General features: G+C 54.0%; 6 protein-coding genes across 33 annotated transcripts in view; 4 read left to right on the forward strand and 2 right to left on the reverse strand.

The window, feature by feature from the left end:
- Positions 1-2278, forward strand: part of TAPBP (TAP binding protein) — a 14616-nt gene extending 12338 nt beyond the window's left edge. For 2 of the 5 annotated variants that reach the window (XR_013416110.1, XR_013416109.1), the window contains 2 exons: positions 526-1028; positions 1304-2278. Coding sequence is in view for 3 of the 5 variants with exons in the window: in XM_077998988.1 (XP_077855114.1) it covers positions 526-722 (197 nt within the window). In the remaining 2 variants the exon portion in view is untranslated. 5 annotated transcript variants of the gene reach the window in all.
- Positions 1-21998, forward strand: part of WDR46 (WD repeat domain 46) — a 24570-nt gene extending 2572 nt beyond the window's left edge. The window contains exons 2-16 of one of the 4 annotated variants that reach the window (XM_078000189.1): positions 12732-12818; positions 12916-13125; positions 13229-13309; positions 13453-13565; positions 13688-13775; positions 13906-13967; positions 14229-14333; positions 14442-14592; positions 14723-14858; positions 15057-15156; positions 20231-20544; positions 20695-20789; positions 21228-21323; positions 21481-21594; positions 21715-21998. In XM_078000189.1, the coding sequence (XP_077856315.1) occupies positions 12741-12818; positions 12916-13125; positions 13229-13309; positions 13453-13565; positions 13688-13775; positions 13906-13967; positions 14229-14333; positions 14442-14592; positions 14723-14858; positions 15057-15156; positions 20231-20544; positions 20695-20789; positions 21228-21323; positions 21481-21594; positions 21715-21831 (1860 nt within the window). In that variant the 5' untranslated portion in view covers positions 12732-12740 and the 3' untranslated portion in view covers positions 21832-21998. Of the gene's footprint in view, positions 1-12688; positions 12819-12915; positions 13126-13228; positions 13310-13452; positions 13566-13687; positions 13776-13905; positions 13968-14228; positions 14334-14441; positions 14593-14722; positions 14859-15056; positions 15157-20230; positions 20545-20694; positions 20790-21227; positions 21324-21480; positions 21595-21714 lie in introns of those variants that run through there. The other 3 variants (XM_001116178.5, XM_078000191.1, XM_078000190.1) reach the window with 3 other exon arrangements.
- RGL2 (ral guanine nucleotide dissociation stimulator like 2) lies at positions 2439-10296 on the forward strand. Of its 13 annotated transcripts, none has more exons than XM_077998983.1 (19): positions 2439-2593; positions 2745-3105; positions 3325-3521; positions 4834-4917; positions 5166-5344; positions 5478-5528; positions 5617-5914; positions 6183-6434; positions 6517-6620; positions 6728-6812; positions 6893-6961; positions 7183-7257; positions 7880-7912; positions 8030-8151; positions 8246-8341; positions 8422-8533; positions 8639-8929; positions 9395-9509; positions 9626-10296. In XM_077998983.1, the coding sequence occupies exons 3-19, from the start codon at positions 3366-3368 to the stop codon at positions 9835-9837; spliced, it is 2334 nt and encodes a 777-aa protein (XP_077855109.1). In that variant the 5' UTR covers positions 2439-2593; positions 2745-3105; positions 3325-3365; the 3' UTR covers positions 9838-10296.
- PFDN6 (prefoldin subunit 6) overlaps positions 11023-24453 on the reverse strand; it is a 150610-nt gene continuing 137179 nt past the window's right edge. Inside the window, exons 2-6 of one of the 6 annotated variants that reach the window (XM_077998993.1) lie at positions 12292-12313; positions 12000-12150; positions 11702-11772; positions 11496-11620; positions 11023-11235 (exon numbers count right to left, since the gene is read on the reverse strand). In XM_077998993.1, the coding sequence (XP_077855119.1) occupies positions 11106-11235; positions 11496-11620; positions 11702-11772; positions 12000-12063 (390 nt within the window). In that variant the 5' untranslated portion in view covers positions 12064-12150; positions 12292-12313 and the 3' untranslated portion in view covers positions 11023-11105. Of the gene's footprint in view, positions 11236-11495; positions 11621-11701; positions 11773-11999; positions 12332-24453 lie in introns of those variants that run through there. The other 5 variants (XM_077998994.1, NM_001194865.1, XM_077998995.1 and 2 more) reach the window with 5 other exon arrangements.
- On the reverse strand, positions 17077-23956 carry B3GALT4 (beta-1,3-galactosyltransferase 4). Of its 3 annotated transcripts, XM_077998980.1 has the most exons (3): positions 22107-23956; positions 18263-18638; positions 17077-17634 (listed from the first exon to the last, which is right to left on the reverse strand). In XM_077998980.1, exon 1 carries the CDS (start codon positions 23700-23702, stop codon positions 22551-22553), a length of 1152 nt encoding a protein of 383 aa, XP_077855106.1. In that variant the 5' UTR covers positions 23703-23956; the 3' UTR covers positions 17077-17634; positions 18263-18638; positions 22107-22550.
- VPS52 (VPS52 subunit of GARP complex) overlaps positions 23560-24453 on the forward strand; it is a 28707-nt gene continuing 27813 nt past the window's right edge. For both annotated transcript variants that reach the window (XM_078000176.1, XM_078000175.1), the window contains exon 1: positions 23560-23721. In XM_078000176.1, the coding sequence (XP_077856302.1) occupies positions 23701-23721 (21 nt within the window). In that variant the 5' untranslated portion in view covers positions 23560-23700. The remainder of the gene's footprint in view (positions 23722-24453) is intronic.

Genomic DNA, 24453 nt, shown 5'->3' on the forward strand with positions numbered 1-24453 from the left:
GTCCCAGCTACTTGGGGAGCTGTGGCAGAAGGATCGCTTGAATCTGGGAGGTCGAGGCTGCAATGAGCCAAGGTTGTGCCACTGTACTCCAGCCTGGGTGACAAAGTGAGACCCTGTCTCAAAAAAAAAAAAAAAAAAAAAAAAAAAAAAAAAGAAAAAGAAAAGAAAAGAAATTGCAGCCCTTTTTCCACCCTAAGTATTCGAAAGCAGGTGTTTAAACAGTCAGCACATCTCAGTTTGGACTAGCCACATGTCAAATGCTCAATAGCCAAATGTGGGTGGTGGCTGCCATATTGGACAGCGGAGCCTGAGAGGACTGTTAGGAGGATTAAGGAAGACAGTGTATCTCCTTTAGAAGATGTAGGAGATAGAGCACTCAGCACAGTGTCTGGAGGGCAGAAAATGTTAGCCTCATCCTTCTCCCATCATCTGTGCCCATGATAGTTTATATGTCTCTGGACTGACCATGTACACCTCAACTGCCTTCTAATATTCTGAATTCCTCACCACCTTCCTCTCTTCCAGAAAGCAGAGTGAGGGCACTCACCTCCATCCTGTGGAAGCCACCATCATCTCTGGCCCAAGCGTCTGTAGTAGCTCCCCAAAATAATACCCCATCATCTGTTCCTACTCCCTCCAATCTCTCTCCACTGAGTGGCTGGAATGCTTTTTTTTTTTTTTTTCCACTTATACAAGGGAGAATTTTTTTTTTTTTTTTTTAGACAGTGTTACTTTCTTGCCCAGGCTGCAGTGCAGTGGCGTGATCTTGGCTCACTGCAACCTCCGCCTCCTGGGTTCAAGCAATTCTTTGGTTTCAGCCTCCGGAGTAGCTGGGATTACAGGCACATGCCACCACACCAGCGAATTTGTGTATTTTTAGTAGAGACGGGGTTTCACCATTGGCCAGGCTGGTCTTGAATTCCTGACCTCAGGTGATCCGCCCTCCTCGGCCTCCCAAAGTGCTGGGATTACAGGCGTGAGCCACTGCACCAGGCCCAAGAAATGTTTTTTTAAAAAACACACATCTTATGGCATTCACCTTCTTGGAGCTCTAGGACAGTGGTTCTCAAAATTTTTTCTCTCAGGACCTCTTAAAAATCATCAAGGACTCCAAAAAGCTTTTGGGTATGTGGGTTATAGCTATCAATATTTATGGTACTAGAACTTAAAACAGAAAAATTTAAAACACGAGAATACATAGGCACACATTCCATTCATTGTGGGAACCATGGTGTAAATACATATCATGTAGTTTCTGAAAAACTCCACTGTACACTCTCATAGAATGAAGAAGGCAAAAAACTTTTTTTGTTTTGTTTTTTGAGACCCAGTCTCTGTCGCCCAGGCTGAAGTGCAGTGGCGAGATCTCGGCTCACTGCAAGCTCCGCCTCCCGGGTTCACACCATTCTGGTGCCTCAGCCTCCCGAGTAGCTGGGACTACAGGCGCCCTCCACCATGCCTGGCTAAAATTTTGTATTTTTTAGTAGGGACAGGGTTTCACCGTGTTAGCCAGGATGGTCTCGATCTCCTGACCTCGTGATCCGCCCGCCTCGGCCTCCCTGTGCTGGGATTAGCGGCGTTAGCCACCGCGCTCGGTTGCAAATAACATCTTAATTTTGTTATAAAAAATAGTCATTCTCACCTACCCCCTGACATAGTCTCAGCGACCTGTAGGGCCGAGGTTACACTTGGAGAACCCGTGCTCTAGGGCCAAACCCATTCTTCTTGCCCTGGCCCACGTGTTCCCCCCACCGCTCCACACTGGAGCCACTGCCTAATTCTCCAGCCCAAGATGGTGCTCGCCAGCCCTCCTCTCAATGCTCATCACACACAGGGCTATTCCTTTCCTCCAATGAACCAACCGCCTCCCGCCCACCTCCAGTTCCCAGCCCTCTGTTCCCTTTGCCTGGTCCACCCTCGGCCTCCCTGGGTCGCAGACGAGGTCGGCCTCGTCATTCCCCGCAGACCGCCGCGCGTCCCTCTTGTGCGGTTCACCACAGTTGTATTTTAAGTGATCATGTGAGTCGTCGTTAAATGCCTGTCTCCCCGCGGATCATGGGCTCCTCGAGGACAGGGACCGGCCTGTCTGTCCACTGCTGTAACCCCGCGCCGGCATAGGGACGTAAGGCCCCACTGGAGGGCGCTCATCAAATAGCTGCTGGATATTGACGAAGGAAGCGGCGCAGCTCAGGGATCTCCGAGTCAGGACTGTTGGACAGACCGACGGGGTAACAGGTCTAATGGTGTGGGAATAAAGTTGTATTCCAGTGCTTCCAAACGGGCCTCTCATTCCAACCCCCTTCCAAGCAAAATGAATATTCCAATCACCTCTGGTCCCTTCCAGTGACCTTGAACCCCTCAGAGAACGCCCCGTCGACACCGTTCGGGGTCGGGCGCCACTACTGGCGCATAAGATGCGCTCAAGCGGAGGGCACTCCAACCGCAAAGCGACGCCGAGCCAACAGGGATCCCTGCCTCGGCGCCGGAAGCCCCAAAGAGCCGAATCTGGAACCGGATGTGGCTGCTTCCTGCCCCGCCCCCTGCCGAGGGGGCGGGAACCGAGGGCTCTTCGGAAAACGCGGCCGGGATTTCGGTCAGCGGAGTTCGTGGGTTGTGGTGGGGAGCGTAATCCCGTGGGGATGGAGTGACCCGCTCTCTCTCCTCCTGAAACGCTTCCCGCGGGAGTTTTAGCCGTGTTATTGTTGGGGAAGGGAATGTCAAATTCTGCTCCTGCCTTCCCCCAGGGGCTGGAGATTGGAATCTTTATTCCAGTTCAGTGCGGAGCGACGTGGTCTCCAGAATCCCCGAGTGTAGAGGCGGAGGACAGTGGAGCTGGGGACTCGGGCGCCTGGGTCCTGGTCCCTGAGCGTCCGGCGCTCCCCTAGTCCGCGGCCCTGGCTCCTGTCCTCACTTCCTTCCCCTTTTGGCTCCTGCTCTCGGAGCGGGCGGACGCGGGGGGGAGCGGAAAGGGCGGAAGGGGCCCGGGAGCCTAGCGGGAGGGGTTCAAGGGGGTACGGAAAAGCCGGGGAGGGGACTTGGTCCGGGGCCGGAGACCGACGGCAACAGCGGCCCAGGACCCACGCTGCCCCCACCCCTCCCGAGCAGGTCAGAGCCTGAGCACCCTGCGCGTCCCCGTACTCGTGACCCCCTCCTCCCCCAACTGCACCAAGGGCCACCCTATTTCACCCTTCTGTTGCCTCCCTCCCCCAGCCTTCCTGCAGAATTCCCTTCCGGTCTTCTTGACACCCACCCACGTCCCTTCCCTGCCCGGCTCCCCCGCGCCCACCTGACTCTCCACCCCCACCCCACCCCGTCTCTCCCCAGGCGCCCCCATGGCCCGACCCCGCTGATTCCTTCACTCGGCCATGCTCCCGCGGCCCCTGCGGCTGCTTTTGGACACGAGCCCCCCAGGGGGAGTCGTACTGAGCAGCTTCCGAAGCCGGGACCCCGATGAGGGTGGGGGCCCAGGTGGCCTGGTCGTGGGCGGGGGGCAGGAGGAAGAGGAGGAGGAAGAAGAAGAGGTGAGACGCGGGTGGTGGGAGGTAGGGGTCGGATGTATTTCTGAAGTCTCCACTTTTCTCTTGTCTCTGGGTCCCTACATCTCCTCCTCCTTGCCTCAGTTATTCTCGCGCCTCCCTGGGCGTCGGCCCGTTTCTCTGCTGCGGGGAGTCCCGGCGTCTCTGTGGTTCTCTGTCAGTGTGACTCAGGACCTGCCCGCAGGAACCTGCCTGGAACTTCTGGCTGGCTGTCCCTGCGGGTCTCTGGCCCTCTGCCTCTGCCTGCCTGAGTGTGCCTACTTCTCTGAGCAGTCTTGTCTTGCCCCCTGTCTCCCTCCTTGTTTTTGTTTGGCGGGGAGGGGTTTGTTTCCACAGTAACCAGCTCCTCTGACTCTGGGATTGGGGAGGGAACCCTCAGATTTCGTGACCCCTCCTTCCCTCCCTCCCCTTTACCCCCCCCCCCCCATCCTGGGTAGAGGCAGGGAAGCCACGGTTCTGGGACCTGGAGGAACGATCCTAGGGTGGGTAGAGAGTGGTTACCTGTTTTCATTAGGGATTAATGGTGGTGGCCAGGAGCAGGATTTTAGGCCTCAGGAGGGGCCAGAATTTGGATTTGGGGCCCCGAGGCCCTGAACTCCTAGGTCCAGATCCTAAGTGAGGGCAGGTTGACTGGCAAGGCTGGTTTTTCGGGATCGGTCGGGGGAGGGACTGGGGCCACGTGACTCTCTGAGTCTACCGCCCCCCAGCCCCCATCATCCCACTTCCCCTTTTCCTTCCTGGACTGGGATTGGAGCTGCTACCTTCAGGGGTCCCTTAGGGCTGAGATAGTGGAGGCATTACCCGAGGGACCAGTGTGAAAGGGGGCCTGAGAAGGACTAAAGCTCTGGGCTGGTCTAGTCCTTGGCCGGGAGGGGCGGGGCATGCGGCAGTGCCTGAACTGAGGTTTCAGCTACTCCTAGTCTCTGCCTCTGGCTTGCTGCCTCTCGCTTCCCTCTCCTGCTCTTTGTACCCTGCTTCTCTGTCGTGTGTGGGTTCAGCTCTGGGGGGAAAGGGCTTTGGGGGTCTCCAGGATCAGGATTCCTGTACTCCATCCACGCCTCCACTACAGCCCCTTCTACTCCACCGGGGCCCTGAGGCGACTGGGGTGGGGCTGTCTGGGCCCCAGTGGGGGAGACCTGGGGTCACCAGCTCCCCCCACCCTTCCTCGCACTCGCTGGTACTATGCCCTGCCACCACAGGTGAGGGGTATAGAGGGAGAAGCAGGGCCTGGGGTGAAGGCTGAGGGCAGTGGGGGGTGATATGGAACTGTCTGACTTCCCCTTCCTTGCTCCTGCAGGCCCCTGTGTCCGTCTGGGATGAGGAGGAGGATGGTGCCGTGTTTACCATCACAAGCCGCCAATATCGACCTCTTGATCCCTTGGTGAGATCATGACTTTAGCTTCTCACCTCTGACTCTTCAGTTCGCTTCCTCTGGCTGACTTTCTGGCCAGAGTGCTAGGTTGGAGTTCTGGAGTCCTGGACTCCGCTGTATGACATAGGCCAAGACTTTTGCCCTCTCTAAATATCAGAAAAATGAGGCTGGAACATCTCCTGGGTCTGGGATTGTCCTCAGAAATCTAGGGGCAGAGTGGGAGAAAGCGTTGGTGATCATCTCTTTGTGTCCTCCAGGTCCCTATGCCTCCCCCGCGTTCCTCCCGACGGCTCCGAGCTGGCACTCTGGAGGCCCTGGTCAGACACCTACTGGATACCCGGACATCAGGGACTGATGGGACTTTCATGTCAGCCTTCCTGGCCACCCACCGGGCCTTCACCTCGACGCCTGCCTTGCTAGGACTTATGGCTGACAGGTCAGAGTCATAAGGGACCCAGGGTCGTGGAGTGTCTGTCCAGATTTCCTAAAGTTCCAACATCCCACCAAAATAGTTAAGGCCACTGGGGGTTTGGGGAAAATGGAGAGATAGATCCTCTTCTTCCCCTCAGGCTGGAAGCCCTTGAATCTCATCCTACCGGTGAACTAGAGAGGACAACAGAGTGAGTGACCCCTGTTTCTTAATCTCACAGTCCACTCTGCCCAGGCTGCAGCTTTACCTCTCACCCTTGGCTGATTCCCTTCTCCCAGGGTAGCCATCTCTGTGCTGTCAACCTGGCTGGCCTCTCACCCTGAGGATTTTGGCTCTGAGGCCAAGGGTCAGCTTGACCGGCTTGAGAGCTTCTTACTTCAGACAGGGTATGCAGCAGGGAAGGGTGTTGGGGGGGGCAGCGCTGACCTCATCCGCAACCTCCGGTCCCGGGTGGACCCTCAGGCCCCCGACCTTCCTAAGCCCCTGGCCCTCCCCGGCGATCCCCCTGCTGACCCCACGGATGTCCTGGTGTTCCTCGCTGACCACTTGGCCGAACAGCTGACCCTGCTAGATGCGGTGAGACCCTGACCTCTGGCCCGTATGCCCCCTGACCCCTTACTAACCTCTCCTTGACTCCAGATCCTTTCCTTGCTTCCACCCTTTCCTGATCCAGCTCCTAGCCTCCTTCACCTACCATTTTGACTTTCCCTTTTTCCTTTTGGTTGTTACCCTTCAAACCCTGTGCCCCTCTGGTTCCTTGGCCACCTGAGATCCTCAGATCCCTAATATTGGAAGGCTGACCTCACTTGACTATGAACTTTAACCTCTTACCTCTACCCTGCAGGAGCTATTTCTCAATTTGATCCCCTCTCAGTGCCTGGGAGGCCTGTGGGGTCACAGAGACCGGCCAGGACATTCTCACCTCTGCCCATCTGTCCGAGCTACTGTCACACAGTTCAACAAGGTGGCAGGGGCAGTGGTTAGTTCTGTCCTGGGGGCTACCTCCACCGGAGAGGGACCTGGGGAGGTGACCATACGGCCACTCCGTCCCCCCCAGAGGGCCCGCCTCCTGGAGAAGTGGATCCGCGTGGCGGAGGTGAGAAAGAAGATTGCCCCACGGTGGGTGGCCATGGCATGGAGAGGGCTCCCATAGCCTTAGCTCTCTTTGACCCCCACAGGAGTGCCGGCTGCTCCGAAACTTCTCTTCAGTTTATGCTGTGGTGTCAGCCCTGCAGTCCAGCCCCATCCACAGGCTTCGGGCAGCCTGGGGGGAAGCAACCAGGTGGGGAGGCTGAGGCATTGGACTGGGGTGGGGGTTCCTCAGAAGGCAGGGAAGAGGGGGTGACAGAGCCAGGCCTGTCCTCAGGGCCACTTTTCTCCCTCCCCCAGGGACAGCCTCAGAGTCTTTTCTAGCCTCTGCCAGATTTTCTCCGAAGAGGATAATTATTCCCAGAGTCGGGAGCTGCTCGTGCAGGTGAGAGCCTGGTTTGTGGCATTCCCCCCTCTCCCTGCTCCCTACTGCTCCCCCATGTCTCTTTATTTTGTCACCACCAGGAGGTAAAGTTGCAGTCTCCTCTGGAGCCACACTCCAAGAAGGCCCCGAGGTCTGGCTCCCGGGGTGGGGTGAGTGACTAGCTGGGTGGTGGGCTTGGGGGTTGTGATTATGAAGGGGTGAGGAGTATGTTTTAGGGGAGCAGCCTGAAGGATGGGTAAGGGAGGCACAGAGGGGTGAGGGGTGAGGAGAATGAAATCTGTTCTCTGAGGCAATGGGGAGGGCAAGTGCGGAGGGACGGAGGGCCCTCACATCAATGGCAGGCACGTCTGACCCTGACCCCTGACCTCAGGGTATAGTCCCATACCTTGGCACCTTCCTGAAGGACCTTGTGATGCTGGATGCAGCCTCCAAGGATGAGTTGGAGGTCAGTGGTGTGTGTGTGTGTGTCATTATGATGATGTAACAAGTGGGCTGCAGGGTCCGACAGATCCCCCCCTTGCAAGGGGCTGTAAGGCACAAATAGCTGAGTGTAGGACAAAGCCAGATCTATTTCTGTGCCAAGTCGCCTCAGTGGTCTGTAAATGAGAAACTAGAAATAGCATCTACATTGATCTGTTATTATAAGGGTTAAATGAATTGTATTTGTCAAGCGCTTAGAACATGCCTGAAACGTAAGCACATCTAGGTTTTGTGATGGGGTCCTGCTCTATTGCTAGAGTTTGTTAAATAAACAAATACTGAGACCTTGGGCAAGTTCCTTATCCTCTCTGGATGAGGAATCCTATCCAATTGGATACTATCCAGTCTTCTCATCTGCAAAGCAGACTAGTTGTCTACCTGAGATATTAAATTTCAAGGGTCAAGTGCAGTGCTTAGGCCATGATAGATTGAGGGGGAAGGCAGGGAGGGATGGAAGAGTCAGAGAGGCTAGAGGGAAGTGATTGTGAGTTGGATGTGGCTGTGTGTGTTTAAGAGAGGGGATATTCTCTCTCTGTGGCCTGGAAGGTAGTGTTAGAACTTCCACCCCATCCCCATTTTCCTCGCAGAATGGATACATCAATTTTGACAAGCGGAGGAAGGTGAGTGGAGTGCCTGGGCTGGATGCTGGACTTCTCAATCCATGTTCCCGGAAGGGGAGGGGGGAAAGTCAGGTGTCCCTGAGTTTTGGCTCCTGCAGTTTGAGGGCTCCTTCCCAGGAGTTTGCAGTCCTTTCTGAGTTGCGACGGCTCCAGAATGAATGTCGTGGCTATAACCTCCAACCTGACCATGATATCCAGAGGTGGCTACAGGGGCTCCGGCCACTGACAGAGGCTCAGAGGTGACTGGCGGGTGAGGTTGGGACTCTAGGGCTCTGGCCAGGTGTGGGGGATTGGTGTCATGTCCTGAGCTCTGTCTTTTGCCCCCTAACCCAGCCATCGTGTATCCTGTGAGGTGGAGCCACCTGGTTCCAGTGACCCTCCTGCCCCACGGGTGCTTCGGCCAACATTGGTCATCTCGCAGTGGACAGAGTGAGAGATTCACTGGCTGGGGGATGGTTACTTGGAACTTCCACTTTTCTTCTGATCCTCCCAATCTCCTGCCACTGTAGGGTTCTGGGCTCTGTTGGGGTCCCTACCCCGCTTGTGTCCTGCGAGCGGCCCAGTATGGCGGGAGATGAGGTGCCTACAACTCCTGCTCCTCTGCTGACTCGGCTGGCCCAGGTGAGCTCTGCTCCTGACTCTGACCTTGATGCTGACCCTCACTCTGTAAATGTTTCTTCCTTAATCTCCCTGCCTTCATGCCAGTCCCATGTTGTTTATTCCTAGCACATGAAGTGGCCATCTGTCTCGTCACTAGACTCTGCCCTGGAAAGCAGTCCATCCCTGCACAGTCCAGCTGACCCCAGCCATCTCTCCCCACCAGCCTCCTCCCCTAGGCCTTCTCGAGGTCACCGCCGCTCAGCCTCCTGTGGCTCCCCGCTGAGTGGGGGTGCAGAAGGGGCCTCCGGGGGGACTGGATATGGGGGAGGGGGATCTGGGCCAGGGGCCTCTGATTGCCGAATCATCCGAGTCCAGATGGAGCTGGGGGAAGATGGCAGTGTCTATAAGAGCATTTTGGTGAGGGAGCCTTGGGATGGAGTTGGGGTGAAGGATGGTGTCTTGTTGGACTATAAATGTCTGAGGTTTGGGCAACCAAATGGAATTGAATGTAGTTTTAATTTTGACTTTTGGTTTTGGCAGTTATTTATTTTTAATTTTATCTTGTAAACTCTGGTCTTCAATACAAGCTAAAATTTGTTTTATTTTGATGGCTATTTTGCATTAGTTGCTACACCTTAAACTTTTGGTGGCCATATTAAAATTTCAGAATCAACAGCAGTTTCCCCAAAGGCAAGCAGCTCTGTTTCACTGGGCACCATGTGGGCTGGCTTATGGGGTATAGGAAGCCACCGTATTGGGTTTCCCTGTTCCTTTTAAAGCCTTGAACACAAGTAACCTTTTGTGGTTGGGTTCAGTGGCTAAGGGTAGAAGGATGGGAATTCATGGCTGATTGATTGCTCTTTTGGTCTCCTGTCCTGCCAGGTGACAAGCCAGGACAAGGCTCCAAGTGTCATCAGTCGTGTCCTTAAGAAAAACAATCGTGACTCTGCAGTGGTTTCAGAGTATGAGCTGGTACAGCTGCTGCCAGGGGAGCGAGGTCAGAGGCCACGAGGGAAAGGCAGACTCGGGAGGAGAGTGGAGTGCTTCCACATCTGGGCGGCTGTGGGGGGAATGACTGTGCTTGTGCTTGACATCCATCCCCTGAACCTTCAGAGCTGACTATCCCAGCCTCGGCTAACGTATTCTACGCCATGGATGGAGCTTCACACGATTTCCTCCTGCGGCAGCGGCGAAGGTCCTCTGCTGCTACACCTGGCGTCACCAGTGGCCCGTCTGCCTCAGGAACTCCTCCGAGTGAGGGAGGAGGGGGCTCCTTTCCCAGGATCAAGGCCACAGGGAGGAAGATTGCACGGGCACTGTTCTGAGGAGGAAGCCCCGTTGGCTTACAGAAGTCATGGTGTTCATACCAGATGTGGGTAGCCATCCTGAATGGTGGCAGTTATATCACATTGAGACAGAAATTCAGAAAGGTAGCCAGCCATCCTGGGGCAGTGAAGTACCACTGGTTTACCAGACAGCTGAGAAATCCAGCCCTGTGGGAACTGGTGTCTTATAACCAAGTTGGATACCTGTGTGTAGCTTCCCACCTGTGTGTGCTTCCTACCTGTGCAGCACACAGGTAGTGCTGGAAAAAACGCATCAGTTTCTGATTCTTGGCCATATCCTAATATGCAAAGGGCTAAGCAAAGGCCTCAAGGCTCTGAGCCCCAGGGCAGAGGGAATGGCAAAAAATAGGTCCTCGCAGAAGTTCTTCTTCCCAGTCTGGGGGTTTCTATCACTGTGACAACACTAAGATAATAAACCAAAACACTACCTGAATTCTACTCCCCTGTCCTTGTAGTGCGTATGAACTGGCTGCTATGAGTGGGGGTGGGGAATTGGCTGAAGGTAGATGCCATGGAACAGGAAGGGGCACAATGTTTTCTATCCCCATGAACAGAGCAAAAAGTGAGTGAGGTATTGGTGAAAAAAGTTTCCTCAGAACAATTTTTCTTCAGTAACCTCTCTACCACTGGTCCCTTGCTGCAAATGTGTATAAAACAATTTTAGGACAAGGAAATGGCAGAACAACTTTATGGACAACATATAAACTTGGGAGGACTTATACACTACAAAGCATTACGTGCTGGGATTTTAAGTCAGTTTAAGCTACATTCAAGCAAATTCTAGGAAGACAGAGGCTGAAAAGTACCAATAGAGATGCCAGGGCTGCTGGCAAAGAGGGTAACCACATTTCATCCTGGGGCCTCAGGTTAGAGAACTGTGAATTCTTTTTCAATTGAACTGACATTCCTAGTAATACGCTATGTTGTAAATGCCCTTCCAAAATAATCATGCCAACCAAGATGAGGGAAAGTTAAGGGTTGTATATACAGGCAAGAAGTAGGTTTGAGGACATTTAGGATTTCACTTTCAAGAAAGAAAGAACATCGTGCCACAAAGAAGTTCCAAGTGCAAGAGTTTGAACCTGAGGGGGTAATACAGGTGGTGTGTGTGAAGGTGGAAGGGACTGTGGGGATATGACAGAAGCGCCTGGTCAGGAAACGGAGCCAGGTGTTTTTACATTTTATTAGCTACAGTATAGATGCTAGAGCTGCCTCATTCCCTCCCCTCCCCTCCCCCCACCAAGGGGTCAGGCCTTGCCAGGAGCCCCTGCCTTTGCCGCCTGGGCCCGCTGGAACTCCTGCTGCAGCTGAGCAAGGGTCTCCCTCTGTTGCTCTGACTGCCGCTCAAGATCCCGGAGCTGGGATTCATATCGCTTACTAAAGAGAGACAAGGGAGACAAGTAGAAAGGGAGAAATTAGTAGGACTTACTAAGGAGGGTGCTAAACGCAAGAAAGAGATAGGTGGAAAACTTGAGATTAGGGAAGGGAGAAGGGGGGTTAAAAGGGAAGGAAGGGGTTGGAGGAACTGGAGGACTAGGGGCCACTATGGAGAGCTGTTCTGCAATGGTTCAACACCTCTACTCCAATGGTTCACTGCATCACAGGGTGCAGCACACAGTGGTGGAATAAAGACTCACATTTCAGCTGTGATATAGTCCAGCCTCTTCCCTACTGTGGCCCGAGCCTCCCCCAGCTCCTGTTTGACTAGCACCGGACCCAGAAGTTTAAAGACCACGTTGGACCCATCCAGCAGGGCCAGTTCCTGATGGAGGGATGGGACATACGTGATCAGAACCATGGCTAGTACAGGTCCCTCCTCGCCCCACAAATCCCAGTCCCTCACCTCTTTCACGATATTATTTTCTGTTAGTTGTGCTTCAAGTTTCTGCCTCCCCGACATGGATTTACTCAAGTCTGGGGATAAGAGGAAAGGCAAGATTAGAAACATCAATCCTAGTCAGGTGGATATGGATCTGAGGAAGCAGAAAAAGATGGGGGCAGCGGGTCAGTGAATAGGGAAGAGTACTGAAGCGGGAAAGTCTCTGCACGCAAGGGCCCAGATGGGGCAACAAACCTTATCTCGGTAATGGCTTTGGGTTGTGAGTGCATTGGGCGAGGCCATACCGACCCTGCTCCCTTACCCTTCTGTAGCTGTTGATATTTCTCCACTTCTCCCTGCAGCTTCTTCTGGATCAGCTCCGCCATGGCGGGGATGAAAGCCTACGGGGAGCGAGACAAGGGCGCTGCGTCTCACTCTCTGGAAGGTACCTGAGCTCACTTTTCTGATCTCGCCTGCGGAAATGATAGCACTCTTGAGAGGCAGCCCTGAGGGGCACCGCCACCTCCCCCCGGTCCTGGGTATCGACTCCACCCCGTCCCCAGGATATGGTGGGCGAAACGCAAGACCGTAAGCCTCTCAACCGAAATCCTAACCTATTCACGTTCTGCTTTCAGTAGTAATAAACCCGGAAGTAAACGAGGAATGCCGGGAAAAGACTGCGCCGGAAGTTTCTTTCTGACCCTTGATGGGAAGTGTAGTTCTGACATGTTTAGCGAATGGAGTTCTGCTACAAAGACTGGACTCGGATATTTTTAGGCAAGATGGGGAAACTAACCCGGAAAAAGAAACCGCACCGCTACTTAGCCCCTGGTCCCGGGCCTGCCTTTCTTTTGTAAGTCACTCTTGCATAAGCTGCCGCTCCCGATAAGGTGCCAAGAGCTCTTCCGCCCCTCTAAGGAGAGTGTGCCCTCACTCAAGATGGCGCCTAGAGAGCTTCAGACCTGGTACGCTACTGATTGGATGAAGGATAGAGGGCTTCCGGGAGTTTTCAAGCCGACTGTGGGGCAGCTGAGAGGAGTTTTGCACGTGGATCGCCGTTCGGATGGGCGAGATGGAGACAGCCCCCAAGCCGGGCAGGGATGTCCCGCCCAAGAAAGACAAACTTCAGACCAAGAGAAAGGTATCGGCCTCCCTGGGTGGGAAAGGAAGTTTTTTGCTGCGGGGTCGGGGGGGCGGGGCGTGGGTGCGGAGTATCAGAGTTCCTGATCTGCTTGTAGAAACCGCGGCGATACTGGGAGGAAGAGACTGTTCCGACCACAGACGGAGCCTCTCCAGGGCCTCCTTGTAACAAGAAGAATCGGGAGCTCCGTCCTCAGAGACCAAAAAATGCTCACATATTAAAGAAGTCTCGGATCTCTAAGCAGCCTCAGGTCCCGAAGAAACCCCGAGAGTGGAAGAACCCGGAGTCCCAGCGGAGCTTGTCCGGGGTGAACGTGGAACCTAATGGGTGGCGAGGCAGGCCGCCTTGTGCTTTGAAAGGGTTGGGGTCAACCCAAGGCTGTCTACTAACTGCGTTCTCCTTTCCCCTAGGCCCAAGATCCATTCCCAGGCCCCGCCCCCGTCCCTGTGGAGGTGGTCCAGAAGTTCTGTCGTATTGACAAATCCCGAAAGGTGAGGTCCAGCCGGAGAGTTGGGAAGTGTTGGAGGCAGGGAGTGTCTGGGTGAGTTGAATGGAGGCTGGGCTAGGTAGCTCTCCTGTGACCCCACTTATCCTATGGTTCTTCTGCCACTCCTCCCCACCAACAATGTTATAGCTACCACGTTCTAAAGCCAAAACTCGAAGCCGACTTGAGGTGGCTGAAGCTGAGGAAGAGGAAACAAGTATCAAAGCTGCTCGTTCTGAGCTGCTGCTTGCTGAGGAACCGGGGTGAGTGGGCCCTAATCTGGACCCCCAATCCTTGCCTTATAGGACTGTCTTTTCTCGTTTTTATGTTGGTACACTTGCTTCATATTGGGAAACTTTACTGCTATCCTAACCCTTGCTTTCAGGTTTCTGGAAGGGGAGGATGGGGAAGACACAGCAAAGATATGCCAGGCTGACATTGTGGAGGCTGTGGACATTGCAAGTGCAGCCAAGGTGAGCCTGAGGAGGTAAAGGAGCCAAGGGATTGATTGGTGGTGCAGGACAAGAGAGGAATGGGGGCTAGAAGAAGGCGTTCCTGCAGGGTACTCATTTTTTTTTTTTTTTTCACTCTTCTCTTTCCCAGCACTTTGACTTGAATCTGAGGCAATTTGGGCCCTACAGACTAAACTACTCTCGAACTGGAAGGTAAGGTTGAATTCTAGTGACTCTTGAACTAAGATGTGTTTCCTTAACCACTTTAGCCATGCCCACTTCAGCCATTCGCAGTATTTGTTTGGGTTGTTGATGAGGGGAGGGTCCTTTGATTTGCTTGTGTGTGCGGGTGAGCACCTGCAGCAACATGTGTCTGCCCACCTGGAGAGATGGGGCTGGCATGGGGCAGACCTCAAGTCATCTGAGTCGGTGGTCCCCTGCCTTAACACCCTGCCTGCCCCTCACCTCCAACAGACACCTGGCTTTTGGAGGGCGCCGAGGTCATGTGGCTGCCCTTGATTGGGTAACAAAGAAGCTTATGTGCGAGATCAACGTCATGGAGGCAGTGCGGGACATCCGGTCAGTGGCCTCATTGTCAGCGGTCAGTAGTGGTGAGATAGTCCATCCTTGATTGAATGATAGCCTGTGACCTCATTTCCCAATTGAACCACTCTTCCTCTCCCCCAGGTTTCTCCATTCTGAGGCACTGCTTGCTGTTGCCCAGAACCGCTGGCTCCACATCTATGACAATCAGGGCATTGAGCTCCACTGTATCCGCCGGTGTGACCGAGTGACACGGCTTGAGTTCCTGCCCTTCCACTTCCTCCTGGCTACAGCTGTGAGTGGCCGTGGAGCTCAGGAACTGGGTGGCAGCCCTTGGGATGACCACTTCTCCTTTAGGACCCCAGGAGAGGGAATACAGAGGGCAATCAGGACTGGGTCATTCTCTCTGTCTCTCTCTTTCTCAGTCAGAAACAGGGTTTCTGACCTACCTGGATGTATCAGTGGGGAAGATCGTGGCAGCTCTGAATGCTCGAGCTGGGCGGCTCGATGTCATGAGTCAGAACCCTTACAATGCTGTCATCCATCTCGGACACAGCAATGGTCAGTACCTAGCTTAGTTTTGACTCTCCGACCATCCTGACTTGCATTTCTTCTATATTTATCCTTCATGAGTCTCTTAAAGTTACCCTTTTATTTCCCTTTTTTGTTATCTCTTGGTCTTGAGTTCCCATCTTTCCCAGGTTTAATAACCTTAGGGTCAGGTTTGTATTAGCAACTTTGGTTCTTCTTCTCTTCCAGGTACTGTGTCTTTATGGAGTCCAGCTATGAAGGAGCCACTGGCAAAGATTCTCTGTCATCGTGGTGGGGTCCGGGCTGTGGCAGTAGATTCTACAGGCACGTAAGTTACTGGTGGGATGAGGCGTTAGGTGGGCAGAAAGTTGTGGAAGGTAGTGTGCTTTAGGAGCACAGACTCTAAAGCCAGGATGCCCAGGTTTAAATCACAATGTTACCACTGATGGGCCTTGTAAGTATGGGCATATGGCATAACCTTTGTGTGCCACCGTTTTCTCACCCCAGAAATGGAAATATGAGTGTCTAGTTCAAGGGTCCACAAACTTTTTCTGTAAAGAGTCAGATAGTAAATATTTGATGATTTGCTGATAAGAAGTGAAATCAAAGAGTACTGTGTAGGTATTTAAATACCAAGAGATGGAGTCTCGCTCTGACGCCCAGGCTGGAGTGCAATGGCTCAATGTCAGCTCACTGCAACCTCCGCCTCTTAGGTTCAAGTGATTCTCCTGCCTTGGCCTCCCAAAGAGCTGGGACTACAGGCACCCAGCACAACACCTGGCTAATTTTTGTATTTTTAATAGAGACAGGGTTTCACCATGTTGGTCAGGCTGGTCTCGAATTCCTGACCTCAAGTGATCTGCCCGCCTCAGCCTCCCAAAGTGCTGGGATTACAGGCGTGAGCCACTGTGCCTGACCTTTTTTTCTTTTTTAATCTTTTGACAGAGATGTAGTCTTGCTCTGTCTCCCAGGCTGGAGTGCAGTGGCGTGATCTCAGCTCACTGCAACCTCTGCCTCCCGGGTTCAAGTGACTCTTCTGCCTCAGTCTCCCAAGTAGTTGGGATTACAGGCACCTGCCGTTATGACCAGCTAATTTTTGCATTTTTTTGTAAAGACGGGGTTTTGCCATGTTGGCCAGGCTGGTCTTGAACTCCTGACTTCAGGTGATCTGCCCGCCTCGGCTTCCCAAAGTGCTGGGATTACAGCTGTGAGCCACTGCACCCGGCCCACACATTTTTAAGTTGTAAAATTAAACATAATATGGCCAGGTGCAATGGCTCACACCTGTAATCCTAGCACTTTGGAGGCTGAGGCGGGTGGATCACCTGAGGTCAGGAGTTCGAGACTAGCCTGGCCAACATGGCAAAACCCTGTCTCTACTAAAAATCCACAAAATTAGCCGGGTGTTGTGACAGGGGCCTGTAATCCCTGCAACTTGGGAGGCTGAGGCAGAAGAATCGCTTGAACCTGGGAGGCAGAGGTTGCAGTGAGCCGAGATTGTGCCATTGCACTCCAACCTGGGCAACAAGAGCAAAACTCTGTCTCAAAAAAAAAAAAAAAAAAAAGTTAAACATAATATGAGGCTGGACACAGTAGCTCATGCCTGTAATCTTAACACCTTGGTAGGCTGAGGTGGGCAGATCGCTTGAGCCCAGAAGTTCGAAACCAGCCTGGGTGACATGGCAAAACTCTGTCTCTACAAAGATAGAAAAATTAGCCAGGTGTGGTGGTGCATGCCTGTAGTCCCAGCTACTCAGGAGGCTCAGGTGGGAGGATCACCTCAGCACAGGAGGTTAAGGCTGCAGTGAGCTGTGATCATCCCACTGTACTCTTCCATCGGCAACAGAGGGAGACCCTGTCTTAAAAAATAATAATAAATATGATATTTGTGTAATACAGATCTACTAATGGGAAGAACTGAATTTCTCTTTTTGAGGATAACATTTTGCCTAGTTCATGTACAAAGTTAGTGTTCCAAATGATCAAACTTGACTGTAGATACTCATGTTCATGCTGATCTGTAGAGATTTCATGTATTTCATCTTTGAAAATATCTTTTCACACAGTTAGGTAATGATAGGTGATATGTGAGGTGCTCAAAATGCTGTGAAGCACTTATGATTGTGTCACTGTGACTTGTAGCGTACAAAGCAGGAGTGCAAATCAGGATGCCGTATTCTCTGTCATGACCACTCGGCTGTGTGTTGTAGAGCAAAAGCAGCCACGGTGTAAATAAATACTGAGTGGCCATGTTCCAATAAAACTTTATTTGTGGATATTGGAATTTGAATTTCATACAGTTTTCACAGTCTCAAAATATTATTTTGATTTTTTTTTAACCACTTAAAAATGTAAAAACCATTCTTGGCTTGTGGGCTATAAAGAACTAGATGATGGGCCAGGTTTGGCCCATGGGCAGTAGTTTACCAAGCCCTAGTTTAAAGCCCTTATAAAAGCTGTTGTAGACATTAAGATGAGTTAAGGCATATAGTTTAGCACAGTGCTTAGCAAATAGGGAGTGCTGTATTCATCATTGTCATTCAAGATGATCGTTCTCTCCAGGTCTGGCTGATGTGAGGGTAGAGGTGGTGTCTGCTTTGGATTTCTGCTGTTCCTGAGAGAGTATCTGCATTTTCCACAGCTGTTCTCTCTGATTTGTATTGTCCTCTGATTCCTTTTGTCAGGTATTCACTGGGCATCTGCTGTGGGCGGGGCTCTGTGCTGAAGTTCTGGAGATAAAAGGATGAATCATTGAGCCTGCCTTGGTGTGGTGCTCCAGTTACCCTTTGGGTATAAAAACTTGTGGCTATGGGTTTTTTTTTTTTTTGAGACAGAGTCTCACTCTGTCACCCAGGCTGGAGTGCAGTGGCACAATCTCACTGCAACCTCTGTCCCCGGGGGTTCAAGCGATTGTCCTGCCTCAGCCTCCTGAGTAGCTGGGATTATATGCACCCGCCACCACGCTCGGTAAATTTTTAAATTTTTAGTAGAGACAGGTTTCACCCTCTTGGCCAGGCTGGTCTTGAACTCCTGACATTGTGATCCACCTGCTTCAGCCTCCCAAAGTGCTGGGATTACAGGCATAAGCCACACTGTACCCGGCCATGGCTATGGTTTTTGAGAATGACTGGCCAGGTGATGCATTTATTTATTTATTATTATTTTTCGAGATGGAGTCTTGATCTGTCACCCAGGCTGGAGTGCAGGGGCACGATCTCGGTTCACTGCAACCTTCGCCTCCTAGGCTCAAGTGATTCTTCTGCCTCAGCCTCTGAGTAGCTGGGACTACAGGTGCGTGCCACTGTGCGCAGCTAATTTTTGTATTTTTAATAGAGATGGAATTTCACTATGTTGGCCAGGCTGGTCTCGAACTCCTGACCTTGTGATCCGCCCATCTGGTCTCCCAAAGTGCTGGGATTATAGGCCTGAGCCACTGGTCCTGGCCTCTGTAATTGTATCTTTGTGAACAAGTGATTTGGTTCTGCCCTTTTTACTCCATATCTATACCAGCCTGGCTCTAGGAGAGTCGGAAGGCCTGCCCAAGGGTTTCTGCCCTCTCTGGGCCACTGGGCCAAAGCTGTAGCTTGCCCTCCATGGGCTACCTGGGTCAGCCACTCCTCTGCTTAGCGCTTAATCACTAGTTAGCTGAGGCCTGAAGTTTAATCAACACCTTGATGCTGAACAGCTCTGGTCCTTGTGATCTTCAGCCCATCCCTGCTTTTCTCTGGTCCTTCTCAGGAGCTTGTCAGATAGGCCACGGGGACTCCAGCGATGAAGCCGACCATCTTTCATAAGAGGTGTTCTGGTAGCCTGCATTAGGATTGGATTGGGTTGACGTATCAGAGTCGAACTGCTGCTTGCAAGTTTAGTAGTACAGTAGTATGGCCCAGACTCCCATCTGGCACTGGGCTGGTCTTTACCCAGGGGATCCCATAGATGGGTATGTGGAGGGGAGAAGAGCCAGCATGCATCCTTGAGTTGTTAGTTCACCAAAGGATGTGACCCTGTGTTCCAGGAGCGCTCGGTAATTCCTGGTTTGCACTGATGGCCTTTCTCTGTGGTAAGGTCAGGGCCCTGATTATCTTGTCGGAAGCATCCAGTTGGGCCTCCCTTGGGCTCCATCACTGTGCAAGTCTCTGCTCATAAAAACTCTTTAGTTCCCTTCTGGGTTCACAGCCAAGGCAAAAGAGAGTCCTTGGCCTCTTGGCAAACATACATCCCCTACCTGGCTGGTTCCCCTTCAGCTTCCCTCTTTAAGGAATAACTTGAACATAGAAACTCCAACCTCACCTGTAATCCCAGCACTTTGGGAGGCAGAGGAGGTCATTTGAGGTCATTTGAGGCCAGGAGTTCAAGACCAGCATGGCCAACATGGCGAAACCCCGACTCTACTAAAAACGCAAAAATTAGGCATGGTGGCGCATGCCTGTAATCCCAGCTACTTGGGAGGCTGAGGCACGAGAATCACTTGAACCAGGGAGGCAGAGGCTGCGGTGAGCCAAGGTCACGCCACTGCACTCCAGCTTGGGCAACAGAGTGAGACCCTGTCTCAAAAAAAGAAAATTCCAACTTCTGAAAGTAAACAACTTATACTGTACATGATTCCTGGAGAGGATTTGGTCCCAACCTTCACTCCCTCCTTCCAGGGAAAGCACACAGAGGGGCAGGCCAAGGGATACTTCACCACTTTCTGAGTAGGTCTTTTCAAGTCCTTGGAGCCTTCAGTTTGTGATTTGTTATTGCCAGAGAGCAACGTTGGGATTGTGAGCTGTGGGTCCTCGGTCTGACTTTAAAGAAACCCCACAAATTTTCCGCTCCTGATTTTCCTGACCATGTTTCCCACCAATCCTGCTAACATAACCTCTGCTTCCCTCTCAGTCTCCACACACTGGTGTTAATGCATGTGAACCTGCTGTGTATCTCTTTCCTGTACTTTTTTGAGAATTATCTAGAATGGGTCAAATCCCACCTTTCCCATGAAGCCTTTCTGACGACTGCCGATGCTCTTTCCCCTCGCTGGGCTGTGTGCTGCATGTGTGTACAGGGGGACATCACGTTTAGGTGCAGCCTGTCGTGTGGGTGCTCCTTTTGACTCCCGTGTCTTGAGAGGGCTGTGTGGTGTTAGCAGAGGAGAGGCAGATGCTAAAGAGATAGGCCTGACCATCCACTGACCTAGCTTTCCTTTTTCTGAGCTTGTTTCCTCACCTCTTAAAGGGAAATAAAAATCGTAAGAGTTGTGTGCAGCTTAACCAAGAGGATGCCTGTGGAGTGTTCAGGGTGATGGTAGTGGTCATTACTATTAATCTTTTTCTCCCCAGCCAGACTTGATGCCTGGACTTGGCCACAGTTTGCTTGGTAAACCCATTTACTGACAGATTAATTGATCCCTCTTTTCTCACCAGGTACATGGCCACCTCTGGCCTAGACCACCAGCTGAAGATCTTTGACTTGAGAGGGACCTACCAGCCTCTGAGCACTCGGACCCTGCCCCATGGAGCAGGGCACCTGGCCTTCTCCCAGAGGGGACTGCTGGTGGCGGGAATGGGTGATGTTGTCAACATCTGGGCAGGGCAGGGCAAGGGCAGCCCACCCTCCCTTGAACAGCCCTACCTCACCCACCGGCTCTCAGGCCCTGTGCATGGCCTTCAGTTCTGCCCCTTTGAAGATGTGCTAGGGGTGGGGCACAGTGGGGGCGTCACCAGCATGCTGGTCCCTGGTGAGTGGGCCAGGGATGGGGCTTGAAGTGAATGAACTCTGGGTGGAAGTTTGGGCCTGAGACATCCAGGAGCTGGGGGATTGGTTGGGCTGGAGCTGTTGGACTTAGGTCTTTCCTTACGGCTCCATGCTCCTCCCTCCCTCCCTTCAGGGGCCGGTGAGCCCAACTTTGATGGCCTGGAGAGTAATCCTTACAGAAGCCGGAAGCAACGCCAGGAGTGGGAGGTGAAGGCCCTGCTAGAGAAGGTGAGGCTCCCCTGCTGGAGAGGGTGAGGTTCCCCTCTGCTGGAGAGGGTCAGGGTTCCCCCTGCTGGAGAGGGTCAGGCTCCCCGCTCCTGGAGAGGGTGAGGTTCCCCCTTCCTGGAGACGGTCAGGTTCCCCCTGCTGGAGAGGGTGAGGTTCCCCCTGCTGGAGAGGGTCAGGGTTCCCCCTGGCGGAGAGGGTGAGATTGCCCCTGTTGGAGAAGGTGAGGTTCCCCTGCTGGCTGGTGTGCAGCATGCTTGTGAGGCCCCTGCTGCTGGGGAAGGTACGCATGTGGTTTTGGGTTGGAGGTAGAGAAAGCTATCCTGAGGTCTCATGCTGGGGGTCCTGGGTAGAGGGGTTCAGCAGCCTTCCTGGCTTCCCTTTTTGGTGCTACCCTCCTGTGGCTCCTTGCTGAGTCCTATCCCTCTGTGAAACCCTCAGGTACCTGCAGAGCTTATTTGTCTTGACCCGCGAGCCCTGGCCGAGGTGGATGTCATCTCTCTGGAGCAGGGAAAGAAGGAGCGGATAGAGAGGCTGGTATGGAGCAGGCCCCTGAATGCCCAGGCGTGTCTTCTCCCCCACATCCTCTCCCCACCATGGCTTGTCCCCAGAAGTGTGGCCAGCAGGTGGGTGCTGCCAGTTCCCTGACTCCGACCGAGGCTGTAACAGATTTGACTCCTGTCCCCTCCCTCAGGGCTACGACCCGGAGGCTAAGGCTCCCTTCCAGCCAAAGCCAAAGCAGAAGGGCCGCAGCTCCACAGCAAGCCTGGTGAAGAGGAAGAGGAAGGTCATGGATGAGGAACACAGGGTAGATGAGTATTGGGATGGGCCGGGCCTTCCACAGGCTGCACCCTCCTGCTTGTGCCTCTGCCCTTGTCAGCCTGCCACTTCTCACTGTCCCTGTGTCCTCCCCCTCTCCGGTCCCCAGGACAAGGTCCGGCAGAGCCTGCAGCAGCAGCAGCAGCAGCAGCAGCAGCAGCAGAAGGAAGCGAAGGCCAAGTCCACGGGGGCCCGGCCATCTGCCCTGGACAGATTTGTGCGCTGAGCCAGACTCCAGGGTTGCCTGGGAACAGTCTCTCCCCGAGATCACCTGTAGGGAAAAGAGTGTTCCCTGGAACAAGGAGGTGGGGCACTGTGGTCCTTTCCCCAACTGGGGGTGGACAGCTGGCTCCTGGGGTGGGTTGGTATTAAAGAGGAAAGCGATTTTTTGGATCATGTGTCTGGATCATCTTGTGGACCTGTTCCCCTCCCCCTTGCCCAGCATGAGGCCATTCTAGGATCAGAGGAGTCAGTGTCCTGCCTCTACCCCCACCCCCATACCTTGTGGCTGCTGTGGCCTTAGCTTTGCCTTTTAGGGGCCTTCCTCCTCAGAGAGGCTGTCCTCTCTCCCATGTCCCTGGAGATGTCCTTCCCATGAAGCAGGGTCTGGCAGCCTCTGGGGTCTCCAGGTTTGTGGTGTTCTGGGGGTCCTGGTGAAGACCACACTGCACTCGAAGAAGTGGAGACAAGTTTATTGAGGAGCTTGACAGCCCTCTTCTGCCCTAGCTTGAGAGAACAGCTGCAGCATTTTTTTCTTTTTCTCTTCCTGATGACCATCTTTCAGGCTGGCGGGCCAGGCCCCTGGGTGTCTCCCATATCCCTGTCTTTAGTGAGACTGAGGATCTGGTATGAGGAAACAGATCAGCTCCAGCCAGTGAGGGCCCCTGCGTTGGGCCTGGGAGAGAGAAGGTCCTGTTCCTGCCTTTCCTGTGGCCCCAGGCACTCTCAGCTGTGAAGCCAGGCTATTGCTCGACACCGCAGGATGCCCAGGACTCCCTGGAACCAGGAGCAAAAGGGCGCAGTCCTTTCCCCGTCAGAGCCACCCACCAGCTTCCAGGCTTCCTGCATCTTCCAGGGGTCCAGCCTGTGGGACGTCAGCAGGAATTTCCCATAGCAGCACCGGTCTAGTGGGTAGTGGGTGGCACCAGCCAGCTTGACACACTGTGTTGGGGCGAGGCCTCCTCTTCGGGCACTTACCCCCACAAAGACATCCTCTAACGGGAGAGGGGGTGCCCGGCTAGCCACCTTGAGAATAAGCTGCACAGCAGACGCTGACAACACATACCCCGTGCCTGAGGCATAGGGTGGGAAGGGGCCCCAGGTGTGAGGCCACTGCTCCTCTGATACACGGTGCCTGCCCCCTGGTGTCCGAGAGGGGTTTACTCGCCAGTGCACCCGGCCCAGGTACAGAAGAGGCACTTCCTCGCTGTGCAAGGCCTGGCCTCCTTCCTGCTGTTCATTTCCAACCTCAGCCTCTCTCTGGGGTTCCGTGCTTCTCTCCCATTGCTCCCAACGGCCCCCTCGCAAGACCAGCTCTGATACCAGTTCGGGGACGTTGACATACACATCATCGTCCGTCTTGAGGACGTATCGGGCCATGGGGCAGTGTTTCTCAGCCCAGTTCAGCCCACTGAGGGTCTTGAGGGTGAGGTTGCGGTAGGAGTCCTGGAAGGCGGCCTGCAAGATATCCCCCTGGGCTGCTGACTCCGAGGCCAGGTCGTTCCCCTGGGAGCCCCACATGGGGTGCTGTGCGTTCGGCTCTCCCAGCAGGAATAGCGTCTGTACCCTGAGTCCCCGGGCCTCGCGCAGCCCGCCCCACGAGGCCCGAATGGCGTTTCTCTGGTTCAGATTTTCCGGAGCCGTGCACACCAGGATGAGCAGGAAGGGAGGAGCCCCGGGACCACCGCAAGCTTCCTGGTTGGGGATCAAGAGGCGGGGCAGGGCCAGGGGCGGCCCCGGTGAGGCGGGGGCTGGTAGCAGGGAGGCTAGTGAGAGGCTCAGCAGCTCCTCCCCCAACCCCGAAGGCCCGAAGAGGGTCCAGACGATCACCAGCAGCAGAGCGGTGAAGAGCAGGCGCCGGAAGAGCCTGAGCGGCATGGTGCGGCGCACTCCAAGGGTAATCCGGAGAGCGAAGGGCGGAGACTAGCTCCCCGGGCCTGGGTCAGGGCGGGGATTTAACCGACCACACCTGGGATGCGGAGGGCGGAGCGCGCGACCGGGACCAGCGCACCCTGGGGGTCGGGGGAAGGCGGTGCGGACCGCGGTCGAGGCATGCTGCGGGGGTGGCTACCTTGTTGTCGTGGCCTCGCCGCCAGCAAGCTCCGCTCCATGGCTGGCCGACTGCGGCACTCACGGCCCCTCCCCCGCCTCGCCCCGGCGGCCGGCCTGCCACCCGCTTCCGCGCTGCGCGCTCCCATCCCCGCCGGAAGCGGCGTCGGAGCAGCGCGGCAGGGCGCGGAAACCCGGGCGGGTGGAGTGGCACCAAACGGAGCGAGACCGGTCTGTCCAGCCACTCCCCATCCCAACCCACCCACGTATTCCACCAGGGGGACCACACCCTACATAACCAACGTCTGTGTTTTTGCCTTTGTTGCTTTGGTCACAGCCCCGAAGATTTTCTAACTAGATGACCCCTTTTTTAAAAACAAAACAAAAAAAAACCCAGTGACTAAGACCTGCAAACTCACCTGAACTGCAACTGTCTAGGCTCAGCTACCCACTCCACAACCATGCTGCACACCAACCCCAGGGGACTGGTCTCTAAACTGGTCTGGGTCACCCCCTCGAGGCTGGGAATTGTTTTCCCCTCACATTTCTCTTTACAGAGAGAGACATCACTAGCTACACA

The sequence above is a fragment of the Macaca mulatta genome, chromosome 4 (genome assembly GCF_049350105.2).
Source record: "Macaca mulatta isolate MMU2019108-1 chromosome 4, T2T-MMU8v2.0, whole genome shotgun sequence".
NCBI classification, from domain to species: domain Eukaryota; kingdom Metazoa; phylum Chordata; class Mammalia; order Primates; family Cercopithecidae; genus Macaca; species Macaca mulatta.

What these genes read in the sequence shown, in the direction of transcription:
- RGL2 (XM_077998981.1), top strand. Translation starts at nt 3,366, where the DNA reads ATGCTCCCGCGGCCCCTGCGGCTGCTTTTGGACACGAGCCCCCCAGGG. An exon ending in GCCTGGGGGGAAGCAACCAG is followed by an intron (nt 6,621 to 6,727) that starts GTGGGGAGGCTG and finishes TCCCTCCCCCAG; the next exon opens with GGACAGCCTCAGAGTCTTTT. An exon ending in GGTCTGGCTCCCGGGGTGGG is followed by an intron (nt 6,962 to 7,182) that starts GTGAGTGACTAG and finishes CCCTGACCTCAG; the next exon opens with GGTATAGTCCCATACCTTGG.
- B3GALT4 (XM_077998979.1), bottom strand. Translation starts at nt 23,702, where the DNA reads ATGCCGCTCAGGCTCTTCCGGCGCCTGCTCTTCACCGCTCTGCTGCTG.